At 39.4% G+C, this 13,301-nt stretch overlaps 1 protein-coding gene across 1 annotated transcript; it reads right to left on the bottom strand.

The window, feature by feature from the left end:
• Positions 1–1,057: 1,057 nt before the first annotated feature.
• Positions 1,058–2,924, bottom strand: hrh2b (histamine receptor H2b). The gene is made up of 2 exons (XM_068601174.1): positions 2,304–2,924; positions 1,058–2,054 (listed from the first exon to the last, which is right to left on the bottom strand). Exons 1-2 carry the CDS (start codon positions 2,922–2,924, stop codon positions 1,617–1,619), a joined length of 1,059 nt encoding a protein of 352 aa, XP_068457275.1. The 3' UTR covers positions 1,058–1,616.
• Positions 2,925–13,301: the final 10,377 nt, after the last annotated feature.

Here is a 13,301-nt window from a genome sequence, read left to right as displayed (position 1 = left end):
TATTTATTTATTTTACCTTGGTTGTCCAGTCCGACTTAATATGTACAAATAAACCCATAGAACCTCCTCTGATGGATTCCAGCTAGTTTTACAAAGAAAACTCTTTCACGCTGAACATTCTTATCTGAGAGACCTTTACTATGCATGCGATGAATTTACCATGAATGGGAACCATATTACAATTTTATCCTCAGCAAAAGACTGAGGACTCAGCTGCATTTAATACCTATAAATGGTCCAGAAACTTCCATTCTCACTTCTTTTTTTTGCCTTCTGCCACTTGACCTGAAAAAGAGTCATTTTTTTGTAATTACTTCCACTCTATATGTCACTCTGCCGCTGCTGGCTTGATCACTTGCAGGTTCAAACCTTACATTAGTGATGTGCGATCTAATGTCTCTTCTTCAGCAGCGTCCTCTCTTCTGTGAGGTTCAGGTCATCAATTCATCCCAATAGAATTCCATTCAGTTTCCTGGCTTCAACCTCTCAACCTACTTAAACTGTCCTCCACAGCAGCAAGGCACATATTAACTTCTAATTAGAATCGTGCTCAGCTTGCCTTGTCTTTTCACTGACAGTGCTTGAAAACCATTTCCATCTGCAACAAATCCATTGAAGATTGTCTTAAATCATTACAAGGACCAATTAAAGCCAGCACAATACTATATTTTATAATACAGTACAGTGTGAAATATATTAATAGAAGTAAAAAGAGTGAAAGTTTATCAATTATTGTTTACTGATTAATTATATTTTATGAAATGGGTTCAGAACGTAAAATACTATGTTACTAATATAATATAAATAATGAGGTCTAATACATAAGATGTAATTTGCTATTTCGTTGATTAATTATAATAATGAAATTAATTGAAAGCCCTTCAACATTACATTTTCTTACCACTTTTTATTTTAAAGTATAGACCACATTTACATTCCTCATCTTTTCTCATCCTCATCTTATACAAAACATATACTAAACATAGATGTCGTTGGGTTTTAGAGTCAAGATATTTACATTTTAAAGTCTATGCACAAGTGAGTCAACGTGAGGCAGTGCTTATGTCTTCAAAATAAATCAGACTTTTTAGGAGCAGTTCTACTATGAATCATGTGTCTTCATTCATGCAGCTGCTCCTCTTCATAACTCAAACGGTTGTGTGTGGCAGTTATACACAAGTACTGGAATGCACGTGACTTATCCAGTTACATATCATAGCAACATGCTGGTCATTTATTCACTTTCACTAACAAGGTTGAGGGAGACAAAATTTATAATGTGCAAAATTTTAACCAGCTTTATCTTTTTGCAGCTTGCTGACAAACTTACTGAGTCATCTATTCATTCCACTTTGCTCTGCTCGGGCTGCACTTTATATTGAATTACACTGCTGTATTCTATATAAACCTGTCTAATAAGCAGAGATATGAGGACTGTGAATTGTCTTGAATATTATTATTATTAACACGTGCACATTGGATTTGCATCATGCACTGTTTGTGTCCGGAACACTTGCAAAAACAGCTTTATACATTCATCATGTTGTAAATCACGATATCTTTGGCACGACACATCCATGGCATATCACTGTGGCACATTAGGGATACCATTTTTTTCATGTCTTCCCCTCAGTTTTGTTATTATCCGTGTCTGTATGTTTCTCAGACCGTTGGGAAACCCGTTGTCCGTTAGTAAGGTTAAATTGTTTATGCACGGACAGACGAGTAAGCTGCAGTTTTCTATTAGACAGTCCTCGGCAGCGGAGAAGCTCTCCATAGGCCCTGCGGAAATCCCTGTTGAAGGCTGGATACAGGATGGGGTTAAGTGCTGAGTTAAAGTAGCCCAGCCACAGGACCACAGAGCTAAGTGTGTCAGGGGCGTTCGTCCTTTTCTTTATGGCCATGCAGGTGAAGAGGGTGAAGTAGGGGAACCAGCAGATGACAAAGGCCCCCAGCACAATTGCCAGGCTCAATGTAGCTTTGTGCTCCCGGACTGTGACTGCAGTCGATGCTGTGCGCGCAAATGATGGAATGGCAGCACGAATACGCCGCACCTTGAAAGGATCAGTTAAGAAAAAGTTAGAGAGATTAAAAATGCGATAAGCTCACACGGTGATCTGATGATGAACTGATTTAATTCAGCGACAAGTGAATTTGACTCGGTGAATGCTATTAAAATGCAGATTGGCAATAAGTCTGCATTTCCAAAGTAGCAGACTCAAACAGATGCAAAAAGAAGTGCATGCATTAAATTATGACCTTTTACGACCCGCCTTGTTCTGCAAAATAAAATAAACACTAACCTGTTCTCGTGCCACTCTGAAAATGCAAAGATACATTCTACACATAAGCAGCAGAGGCAGGTAAAACGAGCCAAAGGCATAAATGAGAACATAGTTGTTATTCCACTCAAACTGGCAGTAGAGTCCCTCCTTGACCTCATCCCCCATGCCCCAGTCCAAGTGCTGCACTCTGTAGTCTGCTGTGTTCCAGCCCAGGTGGATGGGCACAAAGGACACAGCTAGTGACAAGGCCCAGATGGCGATTATGGCCAGTGTCACCCTCACAGGGGTAACTCTCCGGGAGTAGCTAAGGGGAGCTGAAATGGCTAGGTATCGGTCCACGCTGATGGCCATCAGGGTCAGGATGGAGGATGCACACAGCATGACATCCAGTGAGATGTAGATGTTACACAGAGCACCTCCGAGGGGCCAATGTCCACTGCGCAGCTCCACAGTGGCAGAAAAGGGCATCACCAGCAGGCCGAGCAGGAGATCCGTCACAGCCAGGGACACCACAAAGCAGTTAGTGAGGCGCCACAGTCGACGACTGAGCCCCACAGCCAGACACACCAGCACGTTACCAAGAATGGTCAGAATGATAAAAGACACCAGAACCAGCAAGCGGAGACCGGTGGAGATCATGGTTCCTCGGGCACTGGGTCACGGACACAGTGCTGCTGTTGTTATCTCAGGAGGAGATGTTCACCCACTACCAGTTCACTTTTCCATCAGACCATTCTTAGCATGGCTCCTTTGCATAAAGGTAAACATGTTCCGGAGTAAATCACACACAAAGCACTTCCCCTTCATCACTTTTTTTTTTACAGTGCCAGCGCTGTAAACACTTCCCTGGGGAAGAAAAAGAACAACGGTTACTTCCCGAAAACTCAGGCCATACAAATGACATTTGTTTATTTAGAAGTTGTAAAACAGATCATTACAGTCTCCCTACTTTATGTTATCTAAAATAGCAAAGCATGCATACCAAAAATTAACCAGTAAATAGTAAACAAATGGCAGAGAATAGGCTACATAATATATTCCAAGAGTGACAAGGCTTTCGTACAACTCTAGAATGAGTGCCTCGCTCTTCATCAATTGACTTACAGATTTATTTTTTAATGCAAAATGCTCACTATCAAATGTAACAAAACACACGTAGGTAAAATGTAAACTGTACACACATACCTCCATCCAATTCACAAAGGAACTATGACAACACGATTAAACTTGTAGAGGTAAGCCGAGAAATGCACTACCAGAGTGCAACACTCGATATAATACATAACCAATTATGCTCATCAATGTGGCAGTGATGTTCTGTTCTTTTGATTCTGTTTAATTCAACAGATGTGTATCATTTCCATATATAAAATAAAGTAAAATCACATTAGTACACATGCAACATAAGAATGAACCTGGATGATCAGCAGCACAGAGAGCGAGAGGAAGGCAATGTGCTTTTGAATGGACATATGTGGAGATCCCCCGAGATACAAGAACATTTTATAAAGCAAGAGAGCATTTGCTGAAGAGTGGGCTGCTCTACATAGTACATTGCTGACAAACTAATACAAGACAAGATCTTAAAAACAATCATAAAACATTCTGCCACAGTAAGGAGTAAAGTAAACACAAAACCGGCTACACTAAAAAAAAAACCCTTTACTTCAAAACATTTTACTGGCTACTTTTAGAAGGTTAAAAACACAAATGTTTCATCACTGATAAGTTTGCATCCATCAATGCATTTGCATGTTCTCTTTTGAAAAGGATAGTCATGTTTAACTCAATGTACATTTTCTTACAGCAGACTACATCCGAAAATCGCTTGTCCTTAAACTTTAAATGTCAGATGGTACTATATCTATATCTACTGTTAGAGGCAAAGTAGTGCAAAGAACATCATCTACTGCTATCATACAATTTTTTATCTTTGTAAATATCTCATGACACTCAGTCCACTACACATGCAGCTATGGCTTTCAACCATACGTGTTTATTGTATTATATTCAGTGCATGTTAGCACCTTCAAACTTTAAAACCTTTCATTTTCTCCAGAAAAGATGATATAATTTAAATAAAGTAAGAGAATAGACTGGAGAGCATTGAGCTCATTAAAGATACAAATACAACATTTAATAATCAGATATCTATAAAAGAAATTCAAAAGGATTTAGAGACATAGATTAGCATTTTTTGTTATACTATCATTATAATGAAAGGTCCAATAATCATTACTACTAGACATTGGGACTTTCAGAGGCACGACCATGACCAAGTGCAAACATTCCTGTGAATTTTAATTGACAGTGACGTTCAAAGCCATATTGCTAAATATGAGATGTGGTTGCAACGCGAAAGTATTTAGTTTAAATAAAATGTTATTGTACCTGATAATAATTTAGAGTGTATATTTTGCACAACAAAGCTCATCTCCAGTTTCCCTTGTTTCCTCAAGCTATTAGGGGAAGTGTTGAAAAGAAGCCATTGTTTTAGCTGTCGCTGGCCATTCAGAGAACCCAAGGTGTTACGCCCAGACCTGGGTAGTTTTGTGTTCAATGTTTGTTGTGTTGGCTGTCACTCACTCTGTCTCTCGTTTCAGACTCCTCCCCCTCGTGTGCCAGCCTCATGTGTGATTGCAAGCCCCGCCCTCATTGTTTCCACCTGTGTCTCGTTCCCCTGTGTATTTAGTCTGCCTCTACCCTCTGTCTTGTGCCAGTGTATCATTTGATGTTACGAACGTTTAGAGTAAAGACTCTGTTTTTCGCAACAAACAACCTGGTCTCTCGTGTCTGCTTTTGGGTCCAACCTCCCGTGGTCCTGGTCTTCCTAACACAAGGTCTTAATGTTTTCAGTAATGCCAATAGATTCCCTCGGGGATAAACACTTGTTGTTTCCATGGGGACATTGTTTGTTCAGCGTTGGCAGAGTTTGGATCGAGCTGTGTCAGCCTGCTGCTATGATTCGGTGCAACAGGCTTCACTGGCCATAAAGAGTCTGACAGGATTTGACATGCACTCAAATAAAAGCCATGTGTGACTCCTCTTTCATTGTACCTTATTGCTGATGTACCACAAGACAAAGGTAACAGGAGAAGAACACCACCATAGTACCATGATGAGAGCCTGAGATCATTTTACAATTCATTGCATAATTTATCTGTCTCATCCCCATGCAGTCAAAGAAAAATGACAAAAAAAAGTGCTCTACTTTTTTCTTCAGGTGAGAGCAATGTACAGTACAGCATATCCCAACGCTTAATCTGGTGCTTGTCTCATCAGTACATATGTGACATGTCTCAGTATTGGAGCTGTGGATATAATATAACTTAATATCAGCTCCAAAAGGTCAGAGAACCTAAAAATCCCTCTCAGGTCAGGGAATATAAAAAAAACCCTGCATCATGGAACATATTAAGTCCAGCCCGTGAGGGAGATGAGTCAACAGTGTAAGATAACGATGTGACAAAACATCCGGCTCAGAACGACACAAGGCCAACAATATAGATCAACAATCTAGCAACATGTGAAAAGTGAAACCGCTTCAAGCTACCTTTCTATTTTTGGCGGTTTGCCAATAAGAAGTTATATGATTTGCGTACAGTGCATTCGTATGGTTCCGTTGCCCTTGTGTACTGAGCTTATTGCATTTTTTTTCCTGCCACAAACTGAAGGAAGGACATTTTTTATTTCATTAAATTATCCAGGATGTTTTGTTTGTATGAAGCAGACCAGAAACATTCTTATGGAAGCATTATATATTTGATTGGAACAACTCCCACATGTGTGCTAGTAATCATATCAACAGGTCACACTGTTACGTTTTTACTGTGAGAAATTAGAGTGATGCAATTGAATTACTTATAAAGCATTTATAATTATGATTTTAATTCATTCTGATTCAAATACAGTATAAATACTGTTCGTATTAAATACTGTATGAATACATAAAACTGTACACATGCATCCATACTTAATCACTCTCTGAGTATTGAATCTTAGAAAAGTTACATGCAGCTTCATACTTGATCCAAGTGGTTTAGATTTAGCGACAAACTGACTATCCAACACTACCTTTCTTGTGCAACATTAAATCCTCTGTCTTATTCAGGCGTAAGAGACACTAACATTGAGAACAATACAATTGAAACCACAAGCTAAATCACATGTGCAATAATGTTCAAAAAACAAATCCAAATGATTAAGGAAGACTTGTGTGAAATAGTATTCTGCTTGAGTAAGACTAATCCTCCACCTATACAAGCCTTCTTTTTTTTTTTTTTATCAAATAATGTTATTCAAACTATGCCAACTTACCTTACATTGGGTGGTCTCAAATGTCCGTCTGATCCAAACCTTCTTCCCAGATCATGAGTGCTCTCCTCTGTTTCCTTGATCCTGGTTGAGTGTAAAGTTCTCTCTCTCTCTCTCTCTCTCTCTCTCTCTCTCTCTCTCTCTCTCTCTCTCTCTCTCTCTCTCTCTCTCTCTTCTATCCCTGTCTCTTGTGCCAACACAACAGTCCATATATGCACTTTAACTCCCTCTAGTGCATCCGCTCATGTTTTAGCTTTAAAATGTATTTCCTCTTACAACAAGAGTATTTTCAGATGTGAGGGGGCTCGAAAGTATCTCAACAGATTAATGTTGCATGGTATACCTATACTAAAAAAGTACCGTGCTATATATGCATGTATATACAAATATCCATCATGTATTCATTGCGTGTTCATTCTTTTGTTACTCAGAAAGTGTTGTGGGTCTGTTGGACCCGCTGTATTTTGGGGTTTTTAATTCAACACAATCAAATACATCATGTTAAAATACTCAACAGATGTTTTCTTTATCCCAATTAGAAGCAATATAAACAGCAAATATGGTTAATAATTTAATTCAGGTACACAATTTCCACAATTTTATTAGCCCGGGTCCAGTGGACCTAAACACCCTGTATGTAATATAAATGTGTAGGGGGGGTTACAATGTACGATTGATGAAAATGTAGTCTGATATATGTTCTTCGCAGAAAATGAGCCAAGGCTAATGAGTCTGAGTTAAAAAAAATATTGAATATTATATTACTTTTGCTTTGATGAAAAATGAAAACGGGTCCCGAATACGATACAAGGGTTAAATTGTGGAGTTTTTAATTCATGACAAGATGAACACTGGAATTTTACCAATATTGCACAGATCCTGTCTCCTCTGTTGCTCTGCTTCCAGCCTGCAGCGCTGCTTCCAGTACAGCATGTTTTAAGTGAACAGCATGTGGTGAGTGAACTACTTTTTGTATTTTTACATCTGCAGTAGCGTTAATTTGTCTATGGTGTGTTTCATATTATATAGTAATATCGTTCCTTCTGATGTGAATACTATTTTAATGGCTCGCGCTATTGAGTGTGCAGTGTTTTGGTGTTGCGCTTCATGTAACATTTTATTTCACTTGTCAAATGTTGCAGTGTTATGTGTATATGAGGTGTTTACACAAAACAAATAATAACCTGTACCTGTAGCGTCATACTGAGGTAATTAGGTTGTTCAGCTGTAGTACGACAGAAGGCCCAGATAGAAAATGCACCGTCCATCAGTGACAAAAACCATTGTTGGCTGCATTTAAAGACATGATTTTTCTGAGTATTTGAGTTTGTCTATGGCATTTAAGTTGACCGGTTTGTCCTCAGAGTAGCTGGTCTGCTTGTAGCTCTCTATATTAGGATTTACTTCAACCAAGAGAGGCACTGTCCTCCAAATTCTCCCCTCCAGGCAGTCCAATTGTAAATATCTAGCACTGAAACCACAAGTATAGCAGCCACAAACTTTTAAATGGGCACACACACAAACACACTCACACACAAAGACACACACACACACACACACACACACACACACACACACACACACACACACAATAAGTAAGTAAGTAAGTAAGTAAGTAAGTAACTCCATTATTAAATCAGGCTTAAGACAGGAAGATTAGCGTGGATGTTGATGTGGAATGTTAAAATCCTCAATCCAAGTGGGAGACATAAAATAACATATCTAGGGAGAGGGTGATGGCCTGAGAATCACAGAGGCTGGCCAGACTATTTGTTCAACTAGAAATAGCATGGCGCCACGCTTGAGAAAACTGACCAGGTCAACGGAGGTAAGCAACGGACTCAAAGGGAAGAGCAAATTAAGCATTAAGAATGTTGAGTAATAAGTGAACTCATTTGGATGCACTGATCCAGAAAAGAACGCTTGATAAGTAAAGCCAGAGCAAAGTGGATATCTTGTTATTTTAATCAATAGATTAAATACAACGAAAGAACGGTGGACCACAAATTGTATGAGTAGTAATGTCATGAGTACGCCACAGCTTGAATTACTTCATTTTATTTTAGATGTGTTACCTGCAGTACAACCCTCACAACCAAAAGAAGCAGCAGCACAGCAAGATTTAAGCGATAAAAATATAATAAACGAATAAACACTAAATAAATAGATCCTTCGGAATTATAAATGTTATCACAATTTGGCTGTTGATACCTAAAACAAATTAAGATTGCTCCTTCTAAATATTGGAAGAAGTTAACTGTTAGCAGGCAGCGTAGTAGCTTCAATATCAAGGTCTGCGTTTCTATTTAGTGTCAACGTACATCGTAATGACCTTCGAGGCATTGCAATCATATCATGCACTTGAAAAGTAACAAACGCCCAGCATTTCCTTCTTCATTTGTTAAAGGTACTTTGACGACTGTATGAAGAAAATTAATTCTGACTCTTTCCTCCCACCTGCTGGACAATAGAAGGAATTGAACTGTGGTCAATCTCTAGTAGCGTTATGAGAGATGGAGTGAGCATTAACACATAGAAGTATAACATGGGCCAATCTGCATGTTACCATAAATTATCCGAGTACTTCCACCTCTCCGTCACTAGAGTTGGGAAAGCGTGTTCACATATTATGTAAATGTGCAGCATTTACACAATACCGAAAGACCAGCGTCTTATAAGGATAGTGCTGTGAACTTGTATGCTTGTGTGTGAGTGTTGCTTTTATGCAGTATTCTTTATATGCCAGGGATGACTGTGTGTACTTCAGGCGAGAAGGATGTGTTGTATTTATACGGCCGCCAAATACAATTCTTCTGGACCAATAACAGTAATTAAAAAGGCCTTCCAGCTGTGTTGTCTATCAATCATCCTCATTCACACTAGTGCCCTAACAAGACGTGAGTGAGCCTGAAGTGATGTTTCTGACTAACAAGATTTTTCTCACTGTTTCAAGGCCGATGGTCTGACCTGCTTCATGTTGCTGCATTGCCAAATATGAGTCATCAAAGCCGTCTTTTAAATAAAATCAAAAACACAAGATCCAGCTGAAATACCCAAAACCATTGGATGGATTGCCATACAATTTCTAATTGATTTTCAGGGTCTCCAAAGGAACTCAAATGGGTTTGGTGTAAGTTGTACATTTCCTCTTCTGTGAAACATCTGTGAGATGGATTGGAATTGGTTGAACTATCTCAACAATCATTGGATGGATCATTGAGAGCATATACCTTCATATTCCCCACAGGATGAATTGGAATAACTTTGGTGATTTCTTATTATTTTCTGCACAAATAACGGCATTGGCTGTTCAGAACTGCTAGATAACAAAGTGTGGTGAAAACCAGAGAGAGAGAGAGAGAGAGAGAGAGAGAGAGAGAGAGAGAGAGAGAGAGAGAGAGAGAGAGAGAGAGAGGGGGGGGGGGGGATGCAATATGGAAATAACCTAAAATGAGTGCTAGTGTCTACAACTTTCTCTCAAATGACCAATAACATTGGGTGTTTACATTGAGTTTGTGCATTGTGTCTTTAATGACTAACGAAATAGGTTTGGGTGTGGGGCATTTGATGGAGAGGGACTGGGAGCACACAGTAGATGCAATCCAAAAGTCAACAGTCTAGCCTCAACAAACAAGTAATGCAAAATAAATGGTAAAAACTGCCTCACTGCAGCTTTCCTTTACATGTATCACATTATTTATTCTTCAGAACCTTTTTGGAGTTGTTGATGCATACCTCATTTGCTTACAATTTCTGTGATTGCATGTGTGTGGTATCACTATGTGATGTGATCCCTATCAGCAACAGGAATGGTGCCTCTTTGGGGTAATAAAGGAAGTCATTAAGAAGTAATTCTTTTGGGCTGTTTTGGCTCTACACATGTTCAACACGATGGAATCCAGGATACAGAATATAAGGACAAGAACAAAAATTGTTATTTGTGCTATGCAAGATTATTAAGCAAAATTATATCACGTCCAAGGCCATATAAAAGCCTCAGGCAGTTGCCTGCTCTGTTGTAAAGAAATTCAGCTCTCTCCCTCCTCTCCCATTGTGCTCTGTCATATTACATTTCCATCCCAAGGGAAGCCAATCTCTGACATCTCAGTGGATTACTGCTCTCTCTGGAGGACACTCGGCCCTGGGAGGAGGAGTGCTAGTAAACCCCAATCTGCCCTTCTCTGCCCCCTTCCGCCCCTCTTTGTCCCCAAGGAAGACTGCCACAGCGTTTCCCCGTCAAAATGATTCATTAGATCTGTCTGAGAATCAAACTGGCAGCAACACTTCCATATGGAGCAACAGGGAAGGGTCTGTAGTGTTTATTTTAGTGGAAAAAATTGCAGAAAAAAGGATTACAGATTAATAAATAAAAACACACTTAGGCAAACAAACAAATTCTGACATGGAACTGAACTGTTCTGCGAAGCTTTACAACTGAAACTGTGCAAAGCTCCTGATTTTTGGTGCCAAATTTGGCGTGTAGCTGTGTCCACATATAACGAGGTCACAAGGCTGCAACTCACTAATTTGATAGTTATTCCAAAAGACACCTATAGTTTCAAGATGGCTTTTTGATGCCATCGTCAAGTTATGAAATTAAATGAAACCTAATACTGTATTTTTGCCGGACTAGAACGAAGGTCTCAGTAAAATATTGCAATCTATTAACTATAAGGTTTCACTATGGCGCCATACAGTCTAACTATAAAACAAGAACTCTGTCGGCCTATGGGTATGATGTGGGTGTGATTCTGATAACTTGAGCCATTTATCGATCTACTGCACACTTGGCAGGTGCATTGCTTTGGACCAGAGAAAGTGCTTTGTCGAATCAGTTGCAATTTGGATGTGCGACACATTCAATATAAATAAACTTTGACTTTAATAAGTAAGAGGACTGCGCTCTGCAGAAGCAAGATGCAATGCCATACACAGTCAAATGGTTGCATGGGCCTGACTGACATGGGCCTGCCGTACATTCCATGCCCTTCCTGATAATGTCACATGGTTGCAGTATTAATTGCTTCATTTCCCTTGGCCAACAGCTGATGGTCAGCTGGAAGCAGAATCTATCCAAAGTGTATTCCTCCGAATGTTGGTATTGGCAGTGGTAGAAGAAGAAGAAGAAAAACAACCTTTTTCTTCTACTAATAGTATGTATTACCATGGTATTACTAAACTATTACTGCACATTATAATACGGGTCGATCAAATCAAGCATTCTGATTGGTTGAGAGTGAGCCACGGGGGGTAGTATATTCAGACAATAAAGTACTGTACAGCCTGTTTACATTAACCAGCGTTCCATATCAGTGTGCACTCAAAATAACAGGTAGATTTAAATTTCTCGACCGTTAGTTGTCATTTCAAGCTTGACATTTACCAAACATGTGGAGCTTTATAATAATAAAATAACAACACGCTGCTCCGTTAGGTAAGACAAGACGGCAACCACTTTATTCTTGTCTCCCTCATCACTCGAACAAATCCTCCTCTATTTCCGTTTCCCCTCCACAATAAAAGCCATAGCTGTTTACGTACACAATATTACAGCTCACACATGTTTCGTGTAAACTTTGAACATTTTGGGGGGAATGACTTTCGATGAGAATGTCAGCGGCGAATAATGTGTTTGTGGTCCCTGTTCCTGCAGTACAGTCACACTGTACTAGTTTCTGAGAGACGAGTTAACGCTCTGAGAGACGAGTTAACGCTCTGAGAGACGAGTTAACGCTCTGAGAGATGAGTTAACGCTCTGAGAGACTAGTTAACGCTCTGAGAGACGAGTTAACGCTCTGAGAGACTAGTTAACGCTCTGAGAGACTAGTTAACGCTCTGAGAGACGAGTTAACGCTCTGAGAGATGAGTTAACGCTCTGAGAGACGAGTTAACGCTCTGAGAGACTAGTTAACGCTCTGAGAGATGAGTTAACGCTCTTAGAGACTAGTTAACGCTCTGAGAGCAGACTAATTAGCGGGGAGCGAGCGCGTAAAACAGGAAATGAAGACGAGGAACGAAAAGGGTTTGGTCACAAAACAGTGATGATTTCCAGTGAAAGATAATCACCGTCGGCAATTTCCCGACGTGAGGCAAGTTCTTTAAACATCATGGAGGGGGAAAATAACGGAGAAAAGACGGACAGCTGGGTTCTCTTTCAGGGTCTGGGACACATTAAACAACTGGTTTACCAAATCACAGTCATATAACGAGTGTAAAAACAAATAATATTCAAAAATACTAATCATAGTATATCATGTATGTATTTGCACATACATACATGTACTGTTGCCATATTTTAACCAGTGAATACAAACAGAACATTGTTAATGTTTTTGAACATCTTCTCTAGAATACAGGAACATTTCTAGTTAGAAAACAAAACTTCAGTGTCTCTGTCAAAATTGTACACAACCTGAAAGTCAGACGCAAAAATAAATATACTGTTGAAGTCTTTCAAGAGAGACACACACGGTCTTGACTAATTAGAATTAATGCAGAGGAAAAAGTCGTCAAACTGCCAAGTCTGTTACTTTAAGATCAAGGCTGTGATCATATTCGACTTGCAAAAATACCACTTTCTACCCCACTGGTGGTAGTCTCACCAAGTGTAGGATAAGGACAACTACTTGCATGTCATATAATACTTAATGAGAGCTTTTTGCTTTTCTGTTGTTGAAATCCTTGAGTGTTCATTCCTCCATA

Source organism: Clinocottus analis, unplaced genomic scaffold, assembly GCF_023055335.1.
Source record: "Clinocottus analis isolate CAN_PGR_092001 unplaced genomic scaffold, fCliAna1.0.p SCAF_5, whole genome shotgun sequence".
Classification (NCBI taxonomy): domain Eukaryota; kingdom Metazoa; phylum Chordata; class Actinopteri; order Perciformes; family Cottidae; genus Clinocottus; species Clinocottus analis.
The sequence above is the reverse complement of the archived record's forward strand: the minus strand, read 5'-3'. Positions and strand labels throughout refer to the sequence as shown.

What these genes read in the sequence shown, in the direction of transcription:
- hrh2b (XM_068601174.1), bottom strand. Translation starts at nt 2,924, where the DNA reads ATGATCTCCACCGGTCTCCGCTTGCTGGTTCTGGTGTCTTTTATCATT. An exon ending in TCAGAGTGGCACGAGAACAG is followed by an intron (nt 2,055 to 2,303) that starts GTTAGTGTTTAT and finishes GATCCTTTCAAG; the next exon opens with GTGCGGCGTATTCGTGCTGC.